Source organism: Equus caballus, chromosome 17 (assembly GCF_041296265.1).
Source record: "Equus caballus isolate H_3958 breed thoroughbred chromosome 17, TB-T2T, whole genome shotgun sequence".
Taxonomy (NCBI): Eukaryota; Metazoa; Chordata; class Mammalia; order Perissodactyla; family Equidae; genus Equus; species Equus caballus.
Genome location: NC_091700.1, coordinates 37,947,532 through 37,974,930, shown reverse-complemented (window position 1 = coordinate 37,974,930; position 27,399 = coordinate 37,947,532). Strand labels below are relative to the sequence as shown.

Genomic DNA, 27,399 nt, shown 5'->3' with positions numbered 1-27,399 from the left:
CTCTCCCATCACCACTTTGGGGGGTCCATCCCCTTCCCTTTTCTCTTGTTCTTATTGCTGCTCTGGTCTCAGCCCAGGTGGATTTTTCAGGGTGGAACCTCTGATGCAGAAGAGAGGAAGGGCCTGTGAGCCCTGGAGACCACTTCTCTCTCATACCCACCTCTAGTTCAGGGATGGTCTTGGCAGCAGCATCTCTACCATTTTCTCACCTACTCCTTTCAGAGACCCTTTGTTTTCTCACCACCCTGGTCTCTCCTTTTGCCCTCCCTCCTCCACCTGTAGCCCCCTCACTCTCAGCAGCTCCATCAAGATGTCTTAAATGCCCAAACAGCAAATGAATTTTGTTGCCACAAATTCTTTTTACAAATAACTACCGAATACCTGCTTTGGTCCAGCCCCATGCTAGTGTTTCTCTGCCCTTAAGGAGTCGCTGGGTGGTTAGCAGAGGGGCGGAATGAGTAGGAAGATAAAGAGCTGACCACAGTGTTGGGAGCACACAGAGTCTGGGCCCCACCCAGCCTGGGGGTCAGGGAAAGCTTCTTGAGGGGACAGTGCTTAGATCTTCCCTACCTGAATCCACATGAGCCTGGAAAGGGTTGAGAGAAACCTGGGCTGTATCGGGTGTCTTTCAACACCCCAACTGTTACTGATTATTACCAGGAGTAAAAATCCTTATAAGCTTCAAAAGAATTGATGTTTGCCTGCTTCAAGAATGATGGAGAGAGACTGGGATCCACCACCGCCCAGGGAGGCAGGAAAATTGGTCAGATCGTCCATCTCTGGGACTTGAGAAAGAAAAGAAAGGAAGGAAGGGAGAGGAACTGGCCTCAAGTCCCATGTCTCTATTTCTCCATCACTCACCTCTCTTTCCTGCACAGCTCACCTCCAGGAGGTGGGAAGGCAGGGATGTCTCAGCAGAAAGGGGATAGGGCCTCACTCTCACTGCCAGAGGTGCAGCAGGGGGTGAGGCTTCTGATCCCTAAAGCAACAGCCAGATTGTAGACCATGAGGAGGTGCTGAGTGCTGGACCTCTCATGGGTGGAATGGTGCCAGAGCATTGGTATCCACCCAGACAGCCTAGTGTTTTCAGCCTTCTGAAGAGTCACACAAAGTAAGATCTAGATATTTATTTTTTTAACATTTCATCCAATCATTTACAAATAAAAGAATCTTTAAATAAATATATATAAACTACATAGTTGAAAAGATAGATTACAGTTGTTAAAATATAAAATGCTTTTTTCAAATTATTTACATACCTCCTCCATGCACACACACCCACCCATATCACCATCACCAAGAGGTGGTGGTGAGGAATTTTGGTGGATTACCACAAACAGATTATGTAGGTTTCTGGCTTCTGAAACTAACTTCAACCTAGTAGCATTGTTTCTGTGGGAAATTTTGGTCTAGATTTTCAAGCAAGCATCATGCAGGCAAAGCCTAGAAACACAGCCTGTTCTAGCAGGAGGCTGCCCAGTAGAGGTCAGAAGCGCTTTGCTCCCCTTCCTTCCCACACTCAGTGGGGCCCTGCACACTAGACTGCAAGGCTGCTTTATTCCACAGAGTGAGAGGCAACACAGTTGGCTGTTGGAGCAGTTTCTTCCTCTAAGAAATTTAAACCCAACTATAGACCAACTGGATGGTGTGAGAGCCTGTATGGTACCTGAGTGCACACTCTGCCTCAGTTTCCTCTTTGTTAACAATGGGAATAACAGTATCTATACAAACTTCTGTGAGTATTAAACTATTCAAAACAGGCAAACACGCATTTAGTCTAATGGAGTTTTTTTTAAAGATCGGCACCTGAGCTGTTGCCAATCTTTTTTTTTTTTTTCTGCTTTATCTTCCCCAATCCCCCCGGTAGACAGCTATATATCTTCGTTGCACATCCTTCTAGTTGTGGCATGTGGGACGCCGCCTCAACGTGGCCTGCCGAGCAGTGCCATGTCCACACCCAGGATCTGAACCAGCAAAACCCTGGGCTGCGGCAGCGGAGCGCGCGGACTGAACTGCCCAGCCACGGGGCGGCCTCCTAGTTTAATGGAGTTTTAATGCATTTCTCTAATATGAACAATGAGAATAAGATTAGTTTCTCAAAATCCTAAGCTTAGAAATGTTTTTAATAAGTTCTAGAATTTCATATGTTGTTCCAGTCTGATATTGTATCCTAAGACTGTGACCTCTCTCTTAATATTTTGAATTTTATTTAAACTCTGTGGAGACGTTTAGTAAAACCATAAGGTGCAGATGTGGTGAACAGAGGAACTAACCCAAATTTTTAAGTACTGCAGGTGAAAAATGGAGAATTTCATGCATTTGGTTTCCTAATCTCGGACTAACATAAAATAGAGGATTTTAAAAGTCCAATTTGAGATTCCTCATGAAGACTTCCAGATAGAAAGTTGTGACCTTAGCAGCTGTTCAGTACAATGTGGGTCTAGGCTTGTGGGGCCTACTTAAGAAGGCCTCTGAGGGAAGTTAAAATTCTTGCTGCACCATGTAAATCATCAGGCCAAACCTAATGACACCAGCCTTCTTTTGGAATAATAATCTTCCTTTCAGATTGTTTTGATCACAACAGAAAGGGGATGGGAGACTGTCAGGAAAAAGTGTGGAAGACTTTGAAACAGGCAGTATCTTGTCTAGGGTGCCCTTCCGTGGTTCCCTCCACCTCTCATGGTCTTTAAGCTATTCTACAACTCTGTAAGTTGTAGAAAACTGATAATAATGCAAATAAGTTTTGTACATAGAAATGCAAATTAGTTGTGTTCAGTGAAAAGTGATTGATTGTTGACAGTTTTATATCTGTAAATTCATCATTCCTTATTTGCCTATAAATGTGCAGTACTTTGAACCAGCTGTAACATTTTACTGGTTCCTTATTAATTAAGGAGTTAAATAAAATTTTTAATGTGTGTTAAAAAAATGCAAGGTACAGGACAGTACTATGGTATGCAACAATTTCTGTAAGACAAAAGGGGGCAGTAATGTGTATTCATATTTGTGTGTGTGTACACATATAAAATTCTCTGGGAGAATATATATTCATATTTGATTATGTATGCATGAAAAGCAAGAAACTAATAGTAGTGATTATCTATTTGGGGCTGGAGAACTAAACGGGAAGATGGGTGAGACAGAGACTTTTCACTTCATCTGTTTTACCTTTTATTTTTAAGTCATGTAAGTATACTTCAATTATTTAAAAAATTTTAAACGTGTGAGAATTAATTTAAGCTTATAAATCAATGCCCTTTTCTTGTCATGTGATAAGCATTTGACTTAGTTTAGTTCTACATTTTACTGATCTCTGGTAGACATCAGTAGGAAGAAGATTTGCAACTGGAATAGGACAGAGGGAGCTGAGGCAAAGAAACCATGATTCCTAATGACAAATCAATAATACAGTATTTGGGGCTGGCCCCGTGGCCGAGTGGTTAACTTCGCATGCTCCGCTGCAAGGCGGCCCAGGGTTTCGTTGGTCTGAATCCTGGGCATGCACATGGCACTGCTCATCAAACCACGCTGAGGCGGCGTCCCACATGCCACAACTAGAAGGACCCACAACAAAGAATATACAACTATGTACCGGGGGGCTTTGGGGAGAAAAAGGAAAAAAATAAAATCTTAAAAAAAAAAAAAGGCTATAAAAAAACATGAAAAAAATAATACGGTATTAGAGAAAGCAACACAAACATAATATAAGATGAACAATCAAGAATGATTAGTATATGGGGGGCCTGGTGGCGCAGCAGTTAAGTGCACATGTTCCGCTTCTTAGCGGCCCAGGGTTCGCCGGTTCGGATCCTGGGTGCGGACATGGCACCGCTTGGCACGCCATGCTGTGGTAGGCGTCCCACATATAAAGCAGAGGAAGATGGGCATGCATGTTAGCTCAGGACTAGCGTTCCTCAGCAAAAAGGAGGAGGACTGGCAGTAGTTAGCTCAGGGCTAATCTTCCTTGGAAAAAAAAAAAAGAATGATTAGTATATGACTTTATTTGAATATTTGTTTTAGTTTTGTACCTTTAGTTCCATGCATATTTAAGTGAAATATGCAGGGTTGAAAGGAAAACAATAAAAATTAATTGGAGGCTTGAGAAACCAGCCCTTTGAGGAAATGCTAAGGGAAGTGGGCCATTGGAATTGAAAAAGGAGCAAGAAACCATCTGTCTGTAAATACATCCTGAGCACCGTAGAAATGTTTGGACCCAGCTATTCGATATTTTCAGAGACTGCGCTAGGAACTGGACTTAAATTTGTTAAGAAACATCATGATTAGAAGTCTGAAGAAAGAAACACATTAACAAGGAAGGTTGCAAGTCACCTTTTCTATTTTTTTTTCTTAGAAAGATGAAAAGATGAGATTCTAAGTCTTAGAAGCTGACCTATATGAATTTTTATTTTTCTCCAGCCTTATAACGTCTGCTTTAGGAGACAGATTTGGGCTTAAAGCCTTGTCCTTCAAAGACAAAATCTATGCATGTCCCAAATGTTTCTATATTGACACGTTGTTAGCTGGGATAATCTTTTCTCGTTTTAATCCATAATTTTAATTGGGGAGACATTTTGATCTTTGCTCTAACCAGCCTAACTTTTTAATTTCATTCAGGTGTTGGAAATGGAAATGGACGTGATCTGAAAGTACAAATAATAATGCGCAAAAGGATTGTCTTTGTCTGTTCTGCTTCCAAGAACTGTAGGGTAAGAGAAAGCACGTGAACTGAAAATTCTGGTATTTGTCTCAATCTCAATGTCAAATCAGCATCTTGACCTCCCCAGACCAGTGCTCACCACAAAGAGAGGCCAAGTTGCTTTCTGGTTACCATCCGACTGAGTGTCCCTAGTCAGAGCTAAATTAAACTCACTGTTCAAACTAGTTTTTTCAGGGCATTTTCCAGAATATATTTTCAGTTCAGAGTGTTGCATTGTCTTTCATTTTTCCATAAATGTCAAGCAGTTTCCCAGGAATCTACCAGAGTATTTTTTCTTTTTAAAGGAATCCTTTTGTTTTTGTTTTTTTTTTTAAGATTCGCACCTGAGTTAATATCTGTTGCCAATCTTATTTGATTTTTCTTCTTCTTCTCCCCAAAGGCCTCTCCCCCACCCCCTGCCAGTACGTAGGTGTATATTCTAGTTGTAGATCCTTCTGGTTGTGCTTTGTGGGATGCTGCCTCATGGTCCTTTTATTGGATGGCACTGATTGTGAAATTTTAGTGTGCATGAAAATCACCTAGGAGCTTGTAAGATGCAGATTCCTAGGTTGCACCCCAAAAGTATAATTCAGGAAATTTGGAATGGGGCCCAGGAATCTCTAGACTTAGTGATGTCCCAAGTCATTCTAACTCAGATGTCCCATGGAACTGCTCTGTGAGAAACAATGCAAGAGGAATCTCTTTACCCAAAGCAATGGGAGCTGGTAGTCAATGTTTTCTTACATGTTGGAGAAATGCCTAAGACTATGGACCTTTTCTGAAGCAATAAGCAAGCTTCCTTAATGGGTCTAAGAAAAATTAACTTTTAAAATTCTCTCTCAGGCTTTTGTCTCTAGTTCTACTATTACCTCTCCAACAGCACTCCTTTCCCTTCTTTTTGTGCCCCACTCCCAACTGAGGGCACTCACCGAGGCCTGATCCTTGGCTTTCTGCTCTTCTCTCCACACATACTCTATTATTGGTTCTGTTCATCCATCCCCCTGGCTTAAACTATAATTTTTTTCTTTCATTCACTCAATATATTTATGAGCACCCACTGTGTGATAGATACTGGAGCTACAACATGGACAGTCTCTGCCCTAACAATTCAAACACATTTGTCGATCCGTAGTTATCAAATGAGCTTTTCCTCTGCTTCTGCAAATGACACCAGCATTCTCTCGCTCAGGCCTTCAAATTTGGTATTATCTTTGGTTCTCTCTTTGCCTTGGCCCCCTATATTCAGTTAGTCACCAATTCCCGCTGATTATACCTTTGAAATCTCTCTTCACTCTCTCCCTTCCTTTCTGTTCCCATTGCTACCACCTAGTCTAGGACCTCATTTGCTCACGCCTAGATTTCTACAATCATCTCCTTACCTTTTCTTTCTCCTTATAATGCAGTATATAGGATCCTGCAATATGCATCCTGAAATACTGCTCTCATTGTGAAAAGCTTATAGGTAGAGCAGAAGACAAACTGAGTGCCCATGGTCAAAGCCAGTTACTATATTTGGCTCAGTATTCTTATCTGTAAAATAAAGATTACATCTCAAGTGTTGTGAGGATTAAATTACATAATATAGTTGAAGTTGCTTTGTGAGCTATTAATCACTAAATAAATGTTATATGTGATAATTATCAGGCCACTTTGTCACAAAGGAAATGCCCCACCATATTCTTCAACAACTTCCTTCTTATTTCCCTGGCTCTTCAACTCTCAAGATACAGCCCTATCATACCTGAGCTTATTTCCATCATAACTTGACCTGCAGTCTCCACTCCAAGTAGACTGGGTCCCCTTTGGCCTTTGGAACACAATAATGTCTGATTCATGTTTTTGTTGGTCTTTCCTCCCCCTTCCCCTTTCTGGCCCCATCCCCCACCCCCAGCTGCCTCCTGCCTGAACTGGATTATCTTTTCAATGCTCTTCTTCATTTATACAAGTCCTTCCATGCCCAACTCAATTTCTACCGCCTTAGTGAAGCTTTCTCATTCTATACCTCTGGTTAACCTCCCCTGAAGCACACAACAGCACACTCAGTCTTCATCATACAACTTGACACGTCATTATATGCCATGCTACTATTGTTCCTTATGTGTATAGCTCCCTGAAGCGTCAACTGAGTCTGCACCTTCTTCTGTATTTTTCACAAGGTCTAGTATAGACCTTTCTCACTGTGGTGCCACTATTATACAAGGATGAAGCAATAACAGAAATATTCAGTATAGCTTCAAAGTTGCTCATTCCAGAAACTTGACATATCTTTGGCCACTCCATCCAGCAGTCTGCTAGGAACAAGGCCTATGATCCCATCAGCAATCACAACATTTTGGATAGAACGTGACCAATTATGCATTGCTTTTTGAATGTGAATATCAACTTTAAAATTGAGCTTCTTAGCATGTTCCTAATATATGAAAATTGAGTGACACACATTCAACAGTAAAGTTTACTTGGTAAACCTCTAATAGAAAATTGAATACTTGCTTTTCAACAGTGCCCCACCATAACCCTCAGATATGTTGGCCTTTCAAAAATGTAAACAACAGTATTGCAACTTTATAGAAATAATGATTAACGTGTAGATATACATGTGATTGGGCTATGAGACCAAGAGTACTCAATAAATATAGCAAGCCTCAATAAGTGAACGTGAACTTCACTGTTCTACTCATTATCTCATTATTAGCTAGGTGTATAGTTCTGAACTCCATGTATTCATTCACAGATACATCATGATGTGGAAACAGATAGAGTGATAATCACTCCAGTTAATTGTCCACCTCTGTATGATGACGTGAAAGTGCAATTTTTCTCTTCCTCCGTGAGTAATCAAGAAACAACCTATGCCATTATTCTTGTCTGGTCTTTGATTCTGGTTTGTGATTTCCTTTGCTACAATTCCCAACAAGGGAGATGATAGGAGATGTCAATCCCTAGCCAGGGAGAGGGAGAAAAGAAAAGCAACAAGTCAGATCTATAATTTTTTTTAAAAGAAAAGCATATGTAATTTTAAAATTCTCTTGCTCATTTGTTTTTTCTAAATTCTATACAATTTGCATGGATTAACTTTCAAATAAGAAAAAAATACAAAAACCAAGATGTTAAAACAACAAAGGTATGTTTTACTCTATAGCAGTGATCACATTTTTGTTTTGTATCTTTAAAATACATCGCTCCCCAAGGGGATGCACTATAATTAGTGTTCGGGTGGTGAACATGATGTAATGTATACAGAATTTGAAATATGATGTACATCCAAAAAAAATAAAAATTAAAAAAATTAAAAAATAACACTAGCTTCTGCCAAACTAAAAAAAAAAAAAAAATTCATCACTCCCCATAATTTACAAAATACTTTAAAGTGAGGGAGATTTTATTTTCCTCTGAATTGATTTACAATACATTGTAAATGGTAGTTTTAATCTAATATTTACTTTATGAAAAACTGAACGTCTGCCATTGTCATTACTCTGAATATCATGTATATAGTTTATATTGATAGTCATAAAATGTGTGAGTAGGGCCAGCCTGGTGGTGCAGCAGTTAAGTTCGCACGTTCTGCTTCGGCGGCCCGGTGTTCACCGTCGGATTCCGGGTGCGGACATGGCACCGCTCAGCAAGCCCTGCTGTGGCAGCCGTCCCACATATAAAGTAGAGGAAGATGGGCACGGATGTTAGCTCAGGGCCAGTTCCTCAGCAAAAAGAGGAGGATTGGCAGTAGATGTTAGCTCAGAGCTAATCTTCCTCAAAAAAAATGTGTATTATTCTGTATATAACAAATTTCTAAGCCTCAGTCGTTTCACCTTCCTATTAAATCACCAAAGAGAACTGCCAATAAGTAAATATGCTGATCAATTTAAAACTTATTTCCTGTGCCTTCCTTCAGCTGCTGCTTGCTCCCTGTTGGGAGAGAATCTGTTAAGTACTGAAATGGTAAATATGTTGAAGCAAGTCACCTGGATTGCTCCCACAGTGGATGGTTACCCCTTGAATAATGGACCAGTTTGAATTCTCTATCAGTGGTCTCTACACCAAGCAGAAGCACTGGTGTAACGGCATTGACCCAGGGGACATTAGTAATACCTGGCCTTTGTGATTTTCCAGGGCCATGAGATGAAAGCACTTTCAAAAAATTTAGGTATTTTTATCATCATCAATAATGACGGTTAATTATCCAATGCAGCTGCTCCTTGTAGAAATGGACAATATATTTGGGCATAAATAATCATAGATCCTTAGTAGATTCTGTTTAGCACTATCTAAACCAGATTAAAAGACCACTGTCTACATTTATAAATACCTATCACGGAAAAAATAGATTTCCTTGAAATTTTTGGTAGAAACAGCAAAAGAACAGCAGTCTCGGGCCGGCCCAGTGGCGCAGCAGTTAAGTTCGTACGTTCCGCTTGGACGGCCCAGGGTTCACCGGTTTGGATCCCGGGTGCGGACATGGCACCGCTTGACAAGCCATGCTGTGGTAGGGGTCCTGCATATAAAGTAGAGGAAGATGGGCACAGATGTTAGCTCAGGGCCAGTCTTCCTCAGCAAAAAGAGGAGGATTGGTGGCGGATGTTAGCTCAGGGCTGATCTTCCTCAAAAAAAAAAAAAAAGAGCCGTCTCTTAAAGCCTTCTCCTTTGCGTGTTAAGTGTAATGTTAAAGACTGTAAGTGCTGCATATTTAATGGCTACAATTGTCTGATAAACATGAATAAAGGAAGGAATTTTAATCACTTTGGAATGATTAGTTCTTGGTATCAATTTTACTATGAAAAATAACCTTTTATTTTTAAACCATGTCTTTTTAGAATATTCCTAAGTACTATGACAAATGCCCGTTTTTCTTCTGGTTTCATACATCATTCATGAAAAACAGGTATGGCTATGATATAATCCAGTAGAAATGGCTTCATCTTCAATGTATGTGTAAGGTGAAATGGCAAGTCTTTTGCTGATTACCATAAGCTCAATTTATAGAAACCAAAAAGTCCTCTAGTCACCACTCTTCATTGCCTTACTCATCTTAATCTGAGTATTTAAAAAATATGGTTATTCTTGAGACCCCCTGTTGCATCATCCTCAAGGTCTATACCATAGGACTGCATTATAAGTTAAAATGTATTCTAATCAGATCTCGGGTGTGGTGGTAAATCCCTCCCATGGAAGTTTAATATGAGTCTGCTCAGTACCTCGAATATGGCAGGTCCTCAGTATGTGTTGATTTACTGATGACCGGCCACCACCAAATTCTCTTCCAAAAGAAGGCATCATCTAGCAAGGCTTCAGCTAGTTTTAAAAGCTGATTGACTCATTTATATCAATGGCAGAAGTTATAAGACACAATAAGTACCATAAAGACAGCTAAAAAAAATCATTAATAGTCTCCCATTTAAAATGATTTTCTAATAACTAAATTGGGAAAGCTTTTTTAAAAATTAATTGATTTGAAGATTATTATTCCAAAGAATCTTCTACCATATCTGGAAACTCATTCCTGAGTCTATAAGTTCTTCACTTTAAGGAGTATGTTTTGTGGTGCTGAAAATTTCAGATCATTGGTAGGTATCAGCATACCATGAAATACAAAAGGAAAGTAATATTGAAAACCTTGTGCAGGCGAGTTTTGAAGAAGTGGTTGTGACTGTACGTGGCATGAATTGATAGTTCTCACTACATGCAAGCCTAGCCTTTCCTTCAACCCTGAACTACATCTAATCACACAAGTCCAGTGAGGCAACACTGAACTGAACATCCAGCCTACACACTTACAATGACACACATTTAACGGGTTCTGATAGACTGAACTTTGGATTTAATGGAAAATTTCTAGCAATTTTTTCCCTAGATGTTTGCAAACAATAAACTTTGATTCCTAACAGGAACAAAGTCCCTCATATAGACATCTGGGCAGAACGTCACTTGATGCTACTCCTGAAAAGTGGTTCTTGCTAAGAACAGTTTTTTCCTTTAAAACACCATAATCATATAGGAGAGGCAACAAATTAGATGACTTTTCTCCTCACTTATGTGTTTCTAAAGATTTAACATTTAAATTTCCATACTACCTAGTAAAGCTGTTTTTATTAGTTACAAGATTCTTAATCAGCTGAAAATGCCAGCTTCATCATTTAAAAGACACTCAGTATTTTATTACTCTGTTTTAATACACATCGAGTCTCTCTGGCTGATTTGTCCCATATAGAAACATATTTTATTAAACCCAGATGTCATTAACTCCATTACAGGCAATGTTAAAAGAATCGACGACATGTTGTTACTGCTGTGTTACTGAGGATTAAGATACTTTGCGTCTCCCTAGAGAAGGTGGGAGGACGGGCTCTGAGAAGGGGCTGAGCCTAACCGTGGCCAGGTCTCGTCTAAAGCTCTAACAAGCGGGCCCGGCTGCATGGCTTTCCTCTTAGCCCAAAATTAAACGTAATGATTTTTTTTCTATTCTAGGCTTTATCTTTCAAGAAGCGAACTGGATAATCCCCATAAACAGAAGACATGGAAAATTTATGGTCCAAAGTTTGCAGTCGAGATATATTTTAAAGCCAGAACTAACGTCTGACTGAGCACAGTGTCCTTTCCAGGATAGAATCACGTCTTTTCAATCCCTACTGCACGTTGACATCTTAAAAACCTGTCTCTTTGACAGTATACTTTTATTTACATATATGTACATGTGTTAAGAAATCTATTAAAAATATAAAAGGTAAAATGTCAGTGGCAGTTTTTTTTTCTTCTTTGAAGGAATATACTTCACACATAGTTTTCATCTGTATTGAGATAAATTTGGAACACAGTACACAGGAACACTCGCCAGCCCTGGGGGTTAGTGGTTAAGATTCAGCGTGCTCACCACTGTGGCCTGGGTTCTTTTCCTGGTCAGGGAACCACACCACCCCATCTGTCGGTTGTCATACTGTGGCAGCTGCATGTTGCTGTGATGCTGAAAGCTGTGCCACCAGTTTTTCAAATACCAGCAGGGTCACCCATGGAGGACAGGTTTCAGCAGAGACTCCAGACTAAGACAGACTAGAAAGAAGGGCCTGGCCACCCACTTCCAAAAAAATTGGCCATGAAAGCCCTGTGAAGAGCAGCGGAGAATTGTCTGATAGAGCGCTGGAAGGCGAGAGGATGGTACAAAAAGACCGGGCAGGGTTCTGCTCTGCTGTCCACAGGGTGCTGGGAGTCGGAATTGACTCAACAGCACTAACAGGAACATTAAAAGTTACCACTTTTAAGAACTTTGAAATAAAACTTTCATATCAAAATAATCGAGATATTTTAAAAATGCGATTCTCCCCAATACTGTGGGTTTATTTCATTTACTTATATATTTTTGAACAAGTATGTATTCCCTGCTTTCACATTTGTAATTTCAGGTTTATTAGAAAGGCAATCCCTATTTTCTTCCTCCACTTGATTTACAAACTGTCTGTTAGCAAACATCACATTGGCAGCAAAGACTCTTTCAAACCCCAAGAACCATTCCACAAGCAGTCCCCCACCCCCAACACACACTACTCTCTTGCCCCAAGCACCGCACGGAGTGACGAGCTTCCTTTAATTCTACAGGCACAGACATCGGGGAGGCTAACAGAATCTTGGTAAACATGAAGGATAAAGAATCTCAGTAACTTTTGCTTTTGTGTAACATCATAAGTGAAGCCGAAGGAAATATTTGCCTGGAGAAATCTAGATTATTTTACAACCCACCCCTACTCACAACCGACTTCATTCGGGTGATGTGGAACTGCGAGGCAAGGTCACCTTTCTGTCATAAACACACGCTAGCCCTGTGTCCACCGGAAATCATATTCTCATTGGTACTGGGTGCTATTTTATTCTAAGTACCTTCACTGCAACTTTATCTCAGGGCCATAATTGTCCTTGAAAACAGTTCTATTTTGGCTTTATTTAAATTATCCTTGAGTGATTTTCCTTTTATTGGCAAGGCTCTCAACAGTCTAGACCAAGTTGAATTTATCAAGAAGTGAGAGGTAGCAACTGATAAGAACCGGTGCCTCTGCTAAAACAGTGTACTCATTCCTGAAAACCTTGTGCTTGGCAAAAAGCACACTAAAAAAAAAAAAAAGAAGTTCGTGGGGAAAAAATAGGGTTTGGGACAGACCACTCCAACTAAGCAACTTCGTAACCGGCATGCTAACCACTCACCACCCAGGTTGGCAGCTCAGACTATCTGGCAGTTGCCACCGTAGGTATCTTTTTTAATGGGGACCTAGAGCCGTACTTTAGAGAAGGGCTGGTGGTGGCAGAGCGGCACAGATGGGAGTAGAGCTCTGAGCCGCTGGGCATCATGGTGGCACAGAAAGCCGTGCAATCCTGGCAGGCTGCCTGGTTATGGTGCTCTTTTTTCCCCTCAAAATAGCCCACAAAGGGTCCCAGCTACAGGTGCAGCAGCCTAGCTGAAGGCTGTCTGCTTTTCTGACAGAAGTTGTCATTTTACTCCCCTAATCGGGCTCCCCTTGGAGGAAGAGGTCTTGGAGGAACATGCTTTCAAGTTCCTTCCACGTTATGACTACTTTATTCCCTGTATTTGTGTGACAGAAACGTGTTGTGGCAGAATACGTTGTACGGTTTCCTTTAAAATTCCTGGAGCAACAACCCACGGAGGGCAGAGGCGGCGGCAGGCTTAGGGGAATGGGGAAAAACTGCGATCTCACTCTTCAACCGAGCCAGTCACCTTTCTCAATACTGCCAACAACAAGGGAAGGAAACCGCAGTTTTTAAGAACCTGGCTTTTAGAAATAAAGGGGACTACAGTTGGGGTTTCTCTCCCCTAATCCTCCAAAATGCATCAAGATTTCTGGCAATTCTGAGTCACCACACTCCCCTGCTTTTGCTCACCTAACAAGAACTGGTTTAGGGCCTCTTGGGTATTCCTTTCTTCAAACCCAGTGTGAAGCGTTCTTTGACCAATGCAAGAAACTTCCATCATAATACATCAGAATAATACTGGTTTTCTTAAACAGAATTTACTAATCTGAAATAGAATTATCCAAAACTTAATAGCAAGAAGTTTAACTATTTTAAAAGATAGAATGGCATCCTGCCAAATCAGTCCCGTCCCATCCACAGCCTGGTGCAGGGGGAGTGATTCCAGAGAGCCAAGTTTCATACCGCCAGTGTATATAAAAAGTGTGTATTTTGGTCCATTTACCTACAGTGAAATAATTTTACATCAGGAATCTTGCTGACAAAAACCAATGCTTGTTGCAAGAAAACCACCACCTCGGAATATTACTAAATACGCCTCAAACATCACTGTCACTTAGTTCTTTGCATGGATATAAAGTACTTAAACAAAACAACTCATCACATGCTCAAATATTAGGTAAATAATTTAATGATGATAGAACAATAGAATTTCTTTAAACACAATATTTCAAGTTACTATATTTTTGTCTGGAGTACAAATCTGAAATGGTACAAATTGTACCCAAATACTGAACCATGAATTAAGCAAACAGAATGAAAAAAAAATTCTCCTGACTTTGGTTTCCATTCCTTACTCCCACTCACTCTTCCTTGCCTCAGACGGCTTCTACTGAAGACACTTAGTTCAATCCTTAAAGGACAACATGAGAGGGTCAGCTGCCGACAGGGCTAACCCCCAGACGACCCACAGGCGCCGGGCAGGGGGACCACAGACTCTGAAGCACTTCACTTCCTGCTGGAAGCCAGTCCCATTTTCTACTTCGCTTCAAGCCAAGACTGCTGAGATGAGGCTCCCCTCAGTAGCTACTGACCATTTAAGTATGGAGAGAAAAGCAAGGTAGAAAAATTATTTACATTCTGCCAACAGGGACAGACACACCTGGTATGGACTACTATTAACATTGTCAGGCTGCCTGCTTTCAGTCTCACAGGCTGCTTAAGAACACTTTTTACTGCGAGAGCCCTTGCAGGTCTTGGAGCGGCACGGAATGAGGCGGCTTGCTTTAGTGGTGACGAGGAGGACTCTCTTACACCAGGTGGCCAAGGAGCAGCTGCCCATCCCCAAGTCTGGGGATCGGATGAACTGGGGTTTTTGTTGTGGTTAGTACACATACATGGCAGAGTTTAACAAAACTACTTTTCCTGTTTCCTTGCTTTATAAAGTCACACCCCACATGGTCACCATTAAACTTCACTGACTGCCAGTACCAAATGTGAAAGGCTCCGAAACTGTAAAAGCAAGGCAAGCAGTATGGATCCTGAGACATGTTAGAATGGGTCAGCCCAGACATTACTCACAGTGGAGTGCAAACACTACACTTTGTCTAGTTCTGTCCGAGATGGGAGGACTCCACCCATGAGCCCCATCACTCAGTCACCAGACAGGGAACGAGGGCTTCTCTTGGCTTTGGCGCTCTGCTCCCTGGATGGGTTTCCAATTGGTGCAGGTAATGAGTGAGAGGCTCAAAGTAGATCAACAGCCCATAGATGGTCCAACACAATACTCTGGAATCCCACCCAGACCAGGAGCAAGACAGGAGCTAAGGGCTGTTGTCAGCCACAAGCTGACTTCACAAAGCACAGCAGCACAGCCCCCTCCCTTCAGCCCCTTCCTCAACCTAAAGCCCAGCAGACAGGAAGCTCTTTGGGAGAGGGAAGGGAAGTTGGCACAGGGGAGGGCGTGCTGTTGCCCGAAGGCCTGATGCTCTAGGCCAAACCCAACAAGACGTCAGAGTGTAGAATATAATTCCACCTAGAAAATGAATGGCACTATTTTAACAGTAGAGCATCCTGGGAAAATCCAGGATGCCTACTCTGAAACAAATCAAGAACATGGAAGCCACACCAGTATGCAGGTATGGTCTCCTCTTTAAAACACAGATGGATATTTTAGTTTTCAAGCACCACAGGAAAACTTTTTAAAAACTTTAACCACTTAGAAGAGTATAGGTGCTAAGCAGATTTTAAAAGAGACCCTACATATAGGATGGCTTAAGCCATCACTTATAACCATCTTTATGAAACGTGGTTAACGCCTCTAGGTTTTCCTGGTGAGATTTGAGATCAAACATGGAACAAAGTGTGCTTCACTCACAACACATAACCATCCAGACTGCATGTACACAGACAGGGCTACGCAAAAGCCCTGATGTAACTATATTTAGCCTTTCAGATTCGCTACAGACGGCCAGCAGCTCGCCCTGAAAGTCCCACCAAGGACAAGAGCAGTAACTTTTCTATTTCAATACAATTATGAGCAGAAATTACATGATGTAAAATAGAGGTCCTTCCATAAAGCTGAAGATTTAAAGCAGAAGAAGAGAAGACAAAAACAAATTTCCCACAAAATCAAAATAATTCACATTGGTCTTGTACTCCATGAAGCCCTGAGAGGAACTGCAGCCCTCAAACGCCTATTTGGATCTCGGTTCGCCAGAACACGTCAGTAAGCTTCAAACTGGCTCATCAGCAACTTTCTGCTGTATTCATAGGCCAAGAATAGTGCCCCGTTGGCAGGGAACGCTCGGATCATAGTAGGTTTCAGTCCAGAATACAAGGCCATTATTCCTAGAAGATAAAAGGTGATGGAAGACTGAGACTCCCCTCCTTGGAGCCACCCCACAAAGCTGCAAAGCATAGATATTTTTACACTTAGAAATCCAGCCAATAGCACTAAAAACCAACAAGTGATGGAAAGACTTATTTCCGGGTTTCCCTGGACTGACGGAAACAAATCAACTAACAGAAACAGGACAAGTGTCAGGTCTCCCAGCAAAGCTGGTTGATGCTTAGGTAACATATACCAATTCCACACCTGGTTAACTTCTGGTAAATGGATTGGGTAGAGCTGAGGCCTCACGTGGGCAGACAGAAGGCAACCACAGAGCCACAGGAGGCAGCAGCCTTGCAGCTTCTCCTGGGGGGTGAGGGCCACGAGGCATGAGGCCAGCAGAAAGAGCACCGGCACTGAAGTCAGAGACCTGTTTCTAGCATTAGCACTGCCCAAGGTAGTTATGAAGAACTAGTTAGATAATTGAGGTGTGAGTACTTTGTAAAGCCATAAAGTGTTATGCAAATTCAAAGAGGGGTTACTATCAGTAATGTACAAGATGTCTGCACTCTATTTGGGATACAAACTAAACAGTTTCTGCATATTGTTATGGTGCTTTTTTTTTCTTTCTCTGCTTTATTTCCCCAAACCCCCCCTGTACATAGTTGTATATCTTAGTTGCAAGTCCTTCTAGTTGTGGGATGTGGGATGCCACCTCAACATGGCTTGACGAGCGGTGACATGTCTGCACCCAGGATCTGAACCCTGGGCCGCCACAGCTGAACGCGCGAACTTAACCACTCGGCCACGGAGCCGGCCCCTGCTCTCTCTCTTAAAATCAAGACAGGGACATTCACATCCCAAGGTTTAAGACGTACAGTGGATGCTGGAAGGACAGAACTTTACTCACTAGTTGCATAAAACTGGCTTTAAACAAACATTAACTGGAAAATCTTTATCCTCCTGCTTAACTCTAAAAATTGATAGCAAATTACCTTCAGAAGTTGCTTAGTGCATTTCTAATTCCAGAATTCTTAGCATTAAGGATGTTGTACATTCTTTTAAATCCCTACGTGGCTCTTAGAGATCATTTTCTGATAATACATTATGTAAAACAAGTGGTGCTAACTTCAAAACACCTATTCCCTTAGACAAAGCCCCTAGTTAACAATTCCCTCCAGGCTATTGAGAACAAAGAATCCTGACAGGTACCCGGGCCAGGGGTTAGGAATAAGAACTTTAAATTTTCTTGAGAATAATGAAACTAACTAAACTAACTAACTAAACTAAAGAAAGGGGGTTGGAAACAGAAATCCACAAATGTGGATTAATATACAGTACTAGAAAAGGGATATGCGGAGGGGGAAGAAAGCAATTACACACCTGACCACCTCAACGAAACTAGCACCGAAATGACCAGCCCCTCTAAACATACCTCCTGTTTCTGCAATTACCAGACTCACCTTCATTTCTCACAACAGTTATAAAGGTTCCGAGAAATCCTGCCTGTTTCCCCGACATGGAAAGAACTTGAATTCTGGATTTTATACAATCCACTGGGTATGCAGCAAGCCAGAGGCAGATTCCACCAACGCCACCACTTAACATCAAAGGGACAGGGCCTAGAGAAGAAAATTAGCAAACAGTATTTTGTCTCAAGGGCAGCTGATGTGATATTTCCAGAGGCCAATGGCAGTGGCCGGAGGTAGGTACAAACAAAAACGCTGCAAACACAATTCCCTGAGGAGACTGTCGAAGCTCTAAGAGCATAAGGTTCTGGTTGGTGGCCTGGGTCTACCCCTCATCATGCCAGGACGAGAAGCCCGAGCGAGGGTCATGTTTAGGCTGATCACTGTGGCACTGTGGCCCTCCTGTGCCATCCTTGGAGGGCTGGCCCCTAGAATCAGCAGGCCCCCAGCAGCATGGCAACGCCTTACAGGAGGAATGAGAATAGAGGCCACTGAAATGCAGGGTGAGGCATTTATCAGCCTTCTCTTAACTATCTCAATGCCCCACAGCCCTGATTCTTCCTTTACCATGAAAAACCAAAGTTGTCTTATTAAACAAGACAGTTAAGCCTGGGAGCTTGACCAACCCCAGAATAAGTCCACCAACCATGAAGGGAGGTGTTCAAGAAAAAAGTTATCACCCATGTGATTCAAACATTGATATGGTTGTATCCAGCAGCTAAAGAGAACAAACTAGAAAGAACTACACTTTTCACTGCTCTCAAAACACTATCAAGACTTATTACCAAGTTCTAAGTTTATTGCAAGCTGACTTATAGGTAATTTCCCACAGGAAAGTAATTTCTATATTTCTTCTTCCTGAAAATAGATCCAGAAGAAATTCACAAATGTTATTCTAGGGAAGAAGTTTGGGATGTGCTGCTCCAGCCCCTGTCCTGAGGAAATTATGAAGCCCAGAACAAGATGCTAGAAATCATTCGGCCCTGTGACTTTCTGCGATTTAGAATCTCCCCAGTGCCAGGTGGATCCCCTACAAGGCGGCGCAGAGTGCACGGAATCCGCAGCAACCATACAGTCGGGAAGCGGACACCATCAACCCACCCGCCGTCCACGCAAATACATTTACCTAGTTCATCTTTTGATCTCCCAGATGCAAAAAATGATCGGCTCAGTTCATAGCCACCGAAGAAGAAGAAATAGCCCGGTACTTCTCGAAGTAAAGTGCTCGAGAGTCCATGGTAGAAGCCCAAGGGGCCATCCTTCCTAAGGATACTCTTCACGACAGACCAAACTGTACTGGGAGGAGACACAGAGAGACAGTTACAGCAGGCGAAGCAGCTGAATCTGTAAACAGAGAACCAGAATTCTAAAAGGCCGCTGTGGGAAGGAAATCTCAGGGAAGCTCAGATACAGCTATTTTATAACAACCTTTGTCACCTGAACTACTCCAGGGTAAAGAAATCTCATTAAAATGGAAGCACACATTTCTAGAAGGCATATTATCAAAGATGTAAAAAAGCTAACATCCAATTTTTCAATACGGAATAAGTGAAATTACAATAAGGAGTTGTCCAAACTCAGCAAGAATAAAACGGTATCCTATTTGCCCAGTCCCTTACCTCCCTCGATTTCTATCTCCCCAACCTTTCTTTTGATCTGCTGTGTTCTGAGAAAATTGGTTCAGGTGTTTAGGGTTTGTCTTATTCTGTGTCAGTGCAGGGAAACGAGCAAGTAACATTAAACATTACTTTAAGGCAAGACAAAAGAAATTCTAAGAATGGAGCTACGGCTCCTGTAAGGCAAGAAGCACCAGGACTTAGTTCTTAGAGAGGTAGTGGTGCAAGGCTTTCTAATTAAGCAGATCCGAGTCCTGCAGCAGCCGGAACACAGCACCCCGTCCATCTAGACTCCTCTTCCCGAGTACGTGCGCCGTGGCAGGAAGAGCGCAGAACCCGCACACTCAGCAGCCTGGCAGACCCCTCACTCCTCACTTTGTTCTCAGAGAGCAGGTGACTCAGTTTGGACCAATGAAGGACCAAGCCCAGAGGGAACAAAGGCCACCTGCTTTGGATGATTATCTTCCTTCCTCGGACTTCAGAAGGCTTCATCGGGTATTATCCATCAGCCAGGTCCTTCCTGCAACGCTGCTCTCATCCTCGGATGTGAACGTAACAAAGTAACCCAACTCGACACGGCCAGCCTACCTTCCCATCCAAGTCTTAACCCCAAGCTATTCTACATCCCTGCGTGGCCACTGCTATGCCTAAAATACGGTCAGCCAGTACTTACTTTCACGCAAGCTGTCCATCTGCCTAAGTCCTTTGGACCTAACTATTTTCCTTAAAAATACCTTAAACCACTTCAAGGGGCATGAGGGCAACTTTCTGGGGGCTATTAACATCCTACTTCTTGGGCACTGGTTACAAAGGCATGTTCATTTCACACTTACGTTTTCTGTGTGTGTTCGTGTTACTGTGTACACATACTATCTCAATAAAAAGTCTTAAAGACTCACAGTTTTGGACTCTGGGCTATGAATAATAGATTCAAATTGGTTGTAAAGAATCCCAAGGGTGCAGGAAATTGGGCTCTATTACAAACCCCAGCCTCGCTGCTGCAAGGAGACTGGTAACTCTGAAAATGGTCAATTTATCTACCAATTTTCCCCAGTGGATTGACAGGGTCTGAGTTAACCACAGCAATATTCAGCCCCAGAACTGCAGTCAGCCAGATGTGAAGATAAATAAGCAAGTTTTGAGATTAATAAGGATAATAAATTGCTTTACAATTCAAATAAATCATATGTACGTGACATATACACCTTCACAGGGTAACTAGGATCTTTCAAGACTGAGCTGGAGAGGAATTTGATCTGAAGGGCAGCTATGCTCACAAGGGTCCTGCTCAGTGTTCCCAGAACTGGCGCCCTTTGCAGGTCCGCTTGAAGGATTAGGGAGGGGCGTAAAGAAAGTTACCGCTGGGATCTGAGGTGATCAGCCTGAACATCTACGTGAAACCTGGGAAAGGGCATCAAATATTCATCTCAGAACCAAAGCGGCCCTTATGAAGGCTCAGTTCTCACACACAGTTCCAAAGCTGTCTGCCATGTGCCTCCAAAAACAGCTGGGGATCATGCCTTATGCCCTCAACCGGTCAAAAGGGGTAGAAGCTCCTGGCTTCATCACTTCTGGGCTATTAAACACCTGTCTATGATGTTCTGTGGCCTGGGGGGTGGGTCCCACCACCACAAATAGTCCGTTCAGAAAATTATTCTGATTGGTAGAAGTTCTAGAAACAGTATTTTGGATTAGACACATCTGTTTCTATATCTGTCACTTAATTTTAGTACAATATATTTTTTAAAATACTCAATACATGTTCGAGACCTAATGTTTGTGCCCAAGCGGTGCTTACTTCTGGCTTTTGGCTATCTTCCCCGACATCTGCGTTTCGTACATGGTCTATAGCCGGCACTTCACAAGCTCAGTGGGGCAGAGCACCAGGGCAGCAAACGCGGAGGCGAAGGAACCGGCAGCCGCATTATGCAGGTCACTGAAAGGACACAGCACAGGAGACCAGTTACCTGTCCAGCCGTTCATTCATGCAGCACTCACTGCGCTGAAACTCAGTGGTAAAGGAGAGTGCAGATGAAGGGAGAGAAACACTTCCTGAGTGCCCACCAGGAACGTGCACGTGCTGTTTCATTGAAGGATCTGCAACTCGGTGAGGCGAACAGCAAGACCCCAACTGCCACACGGAGAAAACGACACTTAGACATGATACGTGTTGTGCCCAAAGTCACACAGCTGCTAAGTGGCAATGATAGGATTCGAACCCAGGTCTGCCTGACTGCAGGATCCATGCTCCTTTATCAGTCACAACGCTATGGACTGAATGTTGGGCCCCCCACCCCAGATTCCTTTGTTGAACCCTTTAACCCCAATGTGATGGCATTTTGGGGGGGGAGGGTCCTGTAGGAGGTAATTAGGTTTAGATGAGGTCCCGAGGGTGGAGTCCTCATGAAGGGATTAGCGCCCTTATAAGAGACCAGAGAGCTAGGCTGTGCTCGCTCTCTGCCGTATGAGGACACAGCAAAGTGGTCTCTCTGCAACACAGGAAGAGGGCCCTCCCCAGACACGGAACCAGCCAGCACCTTGATCCTGGACTTCCCAGGGTCTAGAAGTATGAGTAACAAATGTGTGTTGTTTAAGCCACCCAGTCAATGGTATTTTGTTACAGCAGCCAGAACAAGAAACACAGTGACACACAAAACAAAACCAAAAACCATGGAGGAGGAAAAAATTACCTATAGTCCTATCACCCAAAAACATACACTATTAATACTTTAGTGTATTTGCCGCTAAGCTTTAAATAAAACTAGGTTCTGAGGCTATGCCTACCAAATCCAACCTGGAGCAGTGGAGCATATAACTGCCACAGATGAAAACCCAGGATAAATTTTTAACCAAAAAGCTGCCATTGCAAAAAGATTTCCCAGGTCAGCTGATGACCGCCTCAACCTCAGCAACAGACGGCATGAGGGTGTGATGGTGCCGGAGGAGAGCATAAGGCCGGTGCACGTCAGCAGTTCGAGGGTTGTAGGTAAAATGACTACACTGGAAATGTAAATGGAGGAATGAACGCACATTAGTCCAAAAGCGGAAGCACTCACCGCATCTCCTATGGGTTTAGTACCACCAGCCACAGTCAGCAGCATTTCCATCAGGAGGTGCATAACGTCTGAGCGTCTTTTTTTGTGATGTTGGCAGCCATTGGTAGTCATTATGGAGATCTGTTACTTTATTAGGGGTTGTAAAATGGTGATATTCCTATTTAATTCTATGATTTTTTTCATTTATTAGTTGGAATAACTTGAAACATTTAAATACACTTTCTGAAACATGAAAGAAGAGAGCCCCATTTTTCGTTGAGTAAATGTTAAAACAGTAATAATGACAAGTCCAAGTATTGAATTTGAATTGCCTCAGGGTATCTGAACAGGTCATCCTGTTTGTAAATACAGTTTCTAAAAGCTTCTTAAGAAATTTTATGATTTCTGATTTCACTCTGATTGTGACTTCTGTTAAATGCCAACTGGTGCTAAGTGTAATGTAATACTTCTTTTGCTTCACTTTTAACAGGAATGAGGAGGAATAATGTCACTCACAGAGGTATACTGTTTAGTAAACCGAGCTCGAGGAATGGAAGTAAGAATAGAATATTTAGATATTCTTTTAACTAATTATAGACTTTCTTAATATAGTACAAATTCCCCTATAGTGAATAGAATTTGAGGAAGGGTTGTGAATATCAAAACTATTTGGAGAAGCAGTGTGGTGCAGTGAATAGAATACTGCCCTGGGGTCTAGGAGGTAGATTCTGTTCCTGGTTTTGACAGTGATTTGCTGAGTGACCTTGAGTAGCTTACTTAACCTCTCTGGACTCAGGTTTTCTACCTTTAAAATAAGGGTTTGGACGCACAGATACCTTTCAGCTCTAATGTTCTGTGTTTGTGTTGTTGTGATTAATAAGGTTGAGTGTGATGCCCCTTCTCTGTGATAGTTACCTGTTTGAATTAACTGGGTTGGATACCAATTGCCTGTAAATGATACAGAAAAAGCTGCCCCGCTTCTTTGGCTCTGACTCTGCAGCCGCTGTTCAACTCTCATTGTCCCTTCACACCCAGATGTCCTTGGCCTCCAGGGTTCTCGCCGTTGTGCCCTCTAAATCAGTTTTGTGGTGTCAGCTCCATGCAAATGACCCACACCTGTCTCTCCAGCATTCAGCCCGCCCCATGAGCTAAGCCTCTGCTCTGTTCTTATTTCAATAGTCATCATAACTGCCATCAGTGAGTGTTCACCATCCACCAGGCACTCTGCAAGTGTTCCCTCATCTAGCCTCCCAAGAACTCAGTGAGGGGCCTACTTTTACTGTCCCTGTCTGGGGGATAATTTGGGGAAGAGGAAATTGAAGCTTAGAAAGATTAAATAATTTGACCATGGCAAATTATTTGGACCCAGGCTGGGCTGGCTCTGGAGCCATTCTTTGTGACTCAGAGCTGTGCTTGTCAGCCACCACATGGGCTGAGTCTTTAAGGCCATGTGGTCCAGAAGGGTAGCCGCTAGCTAGCCACGTGTGGCCACTGTGAACTTGAAGTGTAGTTAATGTAAACTGAGAGGTGCTGTAAGTGTAAATTATACTTTGACTTTACAAGATTTAGTACAGAATAAAGAATTCTTAAATATCTCATTAGTAATTTTTGTATTGATAATGTGTTGAATTTTTGGACCTATTGGGTTAAATAAAAAGTACGTATTAAAACTAATTTCACCTGTTTCCTTTTATTTTTTTAATGTGGCTACTAGAAAATTAAAAATTACATTTATGACTTGCATTTTGTTTCTGTTGGATAGCACTGCTTTAATGAGTAGAAGTCTGCTTCTTTGTTAATCCTTTTTGCCTTGTAGTGATTAAGCTACCTAAAATCCTTGATAAACGATGTTTTAAGTTTGCTCTTCTGTTTCAGTGGTCATTATAATTATATAGCATCACTCTATTAATTTTCAGTGTAAACTGGATTTGTTTCCCCATTAGTTGCTCTCGCCAGAAGATTTAGTGAATGCGTGCAAGATGCTGGAAGCGCTGAAATTACCTCTCAGGTAAAAGGTCCTCCGCGGGGCCTTGCTGGCTGTAGTCGCTACTCCTCACAGAGTGGACAGGCAAGCCCTGCCAGGTGCCGTCCTGCAGGGCCAGCCACCATATCACCCCTCTTGAAATTACATTCCGTGTGAACAGAATTCACTGGGCCCACAAGCATCTCTGTCATTCTGGCCTCCATCCTTAGGGCTGGGCGTGGCCTGCGGGTGCTAGTAGTCTGATGGCTGTGGATTGAGGGCAGTGAGAGTAGAATGTAGGCACCTCCCATGAGGCCAGAGTAACCAGCGCCTCCTCCCCTAGACATTTTGCGTTAGTTTCTGGAAGCTTAGAAGTGCAAATATTGAGCCGTGAATTATATTTTCCTTATCCTCAGGTTAAAAAAAAGTAGCCATACGTATTTCTGGATTATAGAAAAGCCTCTGGATTATAGTTCATAATTTTATTACCTGTTTATTCATGAGCTTTTTAGTTATGCCATGGTTGCTTGTGGTCGTTATGCTTTAAAGGTTATTTTGTGTTATTCTTCCCCTCATACCTGGGCATGAAAGATATCAAGAAATACTTGCGCCTCCTCAGGGGTTGAAAATCCCGGATATTCATGGCTTTGTTCTCCCATCTGCGATTTGTAGGCTCCGAGTTTTCGACAGCGGCGTCATGGTAATTGAGCTTCAGGCCCACAAGGAAGAGGAAATGGTGGCCTCAGCCTTGGAGACAGTATGTGAACCCAGCTTCCTCTGGTTATTAGGGCTTGCTACCAAGACGCGATGCTTAGCAACTCGAGAAACAGGATTTCCTTTTGGGTTTAACTTTACTAAAAAGTAACATTTGAAGACCCAATTAAAAACAGTTTATCATTAATGAATAAATAGTAATCAAAATTATACTTTGAAAGCTTTTTGAAACTTCCCGATACTCGTAACGTCTTGTAAGTAAGGAGATAGAATTAGTGAGGCGTTCTCTTTTCATTTGATGCCCAGTGTTGAGAACAGGTTCTTAACTCTGTTAATCAGAATGTTACCCATGACTGAACTTTTTCTTTCAGTAACACCCACATAAGCAGCATTATAAAACATCACAAGTTGTTTTGTGAAATAATTGCTTCAAAAAATATGAAAAGCAACTGTAGTTTAGATGGCTTTTGCTGGCCAAACTGCTAATATTACTCATTAGGATATTTGAAATATTACTGCCTTCATAGCCTCTGCGGCGAGCCTGTATAATTTGAATAACTCATATTTATTATGCTTCTAATTTTAAGCTCGATGAAAATCCCAAGACTATAGGTATTTCTACCACATATTTTAAACTACATCTGTAGATAAGGGTCCTCAGTGGAGCGTGTAATATGCACTCAATTAGAATTTGTCGTATGTTCCTTCTTAGAATAGCAAATAGTTCTTTTTAAGCTTTACCGCAGTGCCTTTGTACTCCCGCACTGTTTTACTATGCACTTCGTGATATTTTAACCTCTTCTCTGTTTGTTCTGGGTCGTTCAGCTTTTGCAGAATTAAACATTAGTGAAGAAGAGGTGGTTCTGTAGTGGATATTCTTACATTTAGTAGGAAATTCAGTCAGTTATTTCCCGAGTATACTGGTGGACGCTCTCCTTAGGTTGGCGCCTAGACGGTCCACACCATCACATTTTTCTGCTCTGTGTTTCTGTTAGGTTTCAGAAAAGGGATCCCTAACGTCAGAAGAGTTTGCCAAGCTCGTAGGAATGTCTGTCCTCCTGGCCAAAGAACGGTACGTAAGGTCCTTGCTCTTCATTACACCTTGTAGTTTGTGTTTCTGAACAGACACATGATTGTGGCTTTTCCTCTTGATTTCTAGGTTGATTCTTGCAGAGAAGATGGGCCATCTTTGCCGAGATGATTCTGTGGAAGGCTTGCGATTTTACCCAAATTTATTTATGACACAGAGCTAAGGGTTTTGTATTTGAAATACTTCTTGTGCATATCTTTGCGTCATGTAGAGGTTGTCTGACATTGAGCTCAGAGTAAACCCTGATAAACTGAGCATTTACAGGAACTTTGCAGTATCATATAAAACCCTTTTAGTTTCTGCCTAAATATAAGGGTCCAGGAAGGTTATTTAGGATAAATATAGGAAAATACAGAAAAATGAATGACAATGTGAATTTGAAATCATGCTACGGTTGTAAAGAACCCTCAGAGTTGAACTTGAAATATGGTAGATTTTCACTCAATCCTCAAGTCTGACTGTTTTTTAAGGAAAGGAATTTAGTTCATGGGGGAAGAAAAGGAGAAGCTGCATGTTTGGACAGGTTAGAGTGTTATTTTGATGTGAGAAAAATTCACTGAATTATAAATAAGGTTTTTTCCTGTATCTAATGTGCCCATTTTGGGGGGGTTTCATGAAGCAAGTCGTACGTATGGGGTCGTCTAAGAACCTGACAACATTAGAACAAATATCAAACTGCGGAATGCTGTCAGCAGCTCCTCCTAAGGGCTTTTCTTTGGAAGCAGCCATACGCATGTCTGCAGCAGACCAAATAAAGCACTTAAAAAGGGAGAGAAGTTTATTTGTCTTACGTATATATAATCTGAGTAGTTTCTTTCTTTTTTTTAAGTGATGATTTCATAGCTGGCATTTAAAGAATGCAACTATGTCATTTTGTTTAAAAAGTACTGTGGATTTTGAAACTGAATTAAAGAGCTGTGTAGACATGCCCAGAGATAAGATTACAAATTTGGGAAGCAGACGGCTCCGGAATTCCCTAGGATTGTTGTGCAGGGGAGGGGCTGGGAGAAGCTTGAACTAGCTTAACAGGAACCTTGGTGCTCTTTGACCTCGAAGCCAAGGACAGGAACATAGACAGTGGAAAAGTAAAATGTCTCCTTTTCCTTCCCTTAAGGAGTTTCAACATTGAACTTTTAAAAATATTTCTATCACATTCTAGCAATATTTTTTTTCTTTACCCCACACATCATAAGTTGTGTGGAGAAACTATCTCACCAAACAGTATTACTGAGGTAACAAAAGCTGGCTGATGTTGAATTTAGATTGATTGAGTTTTAAAGTGGACTTGCCTGCCTTCA

At 42.0% G+C, this 27,399-nt stretch overlaps 2 protein-coding genes and 1 pseudogene across 4 annotated transcripts in view; 2 read left to right on the top strand and 1 right to left on the bottom strand.

Moving 5' to 3' along the window:
• Positions 1-11,425, top strand: part of LOC138918366 (phosphatidylinositol 3,4,5-trisphosphate 3-phosphatase TPTE2-like) — a 257,717-nt gene extending 246,292 nt beyond the window's left edge. For all 3 annotated transcript variants that reach the window (XM_070239618.1, XM_070239617.1, XM_070239619.1), the window contains 4 exons: positions 4,615-4,706; positions 7,428-7,523; positions 9,508-9,575; positions 11,159-11,425. In XM_070239618.1, coding sequence (XP_070095719.1) covers positions 4,615-4,706; positions 7,428-7,523; positions 9,508-9,575; positions 11,159-11,270 — 368 coding nt within the window. In that variant the 3' untranslated portion in view covers positions 11,271-11,425. The remainder of the gene's footprint in view (positions 1-4,614; positions 4,707-7,427; positions 7,524-9,507; positions 9,576-11,158) is intronic.
• A 4,555-nt stretch (positions 11,426-15,980) lies between these two features.
• On the bottom strand, positions 15,981-21,423 carry LOC138918382 (mitochondrial ornithine transporter 1-like; annotated as a pseudogene).
• A 1,400-nt stretch (positions 21,424-22,823) lies between these two features.
• LOC138918387 (vacuolar protein-sorting-associated protein 36-like) lies at positions 22,824-26,411 on the top strand. Its single transcript, XM_070239666.1, has 5 exons — positions 22,824-22,890; positions 24,278-24,342; positions 24,970-25,054; positions 26,007-26,083; positions 26,171-26,411. The coding sequence occupies exons 1-5, from the start codon at positions 22,840-22,842 to the stop codon at positions 26,262-26,264; spliced, it is 372 nt and encodes a 123-aa protein (XP_070095767.1). The 5' UTR covers positions 22,824-22,839; the 3' UTR covers positions 26,265-26,411.
• Positions 26,412-27,399: the final 988 nt, after the last annotated feature.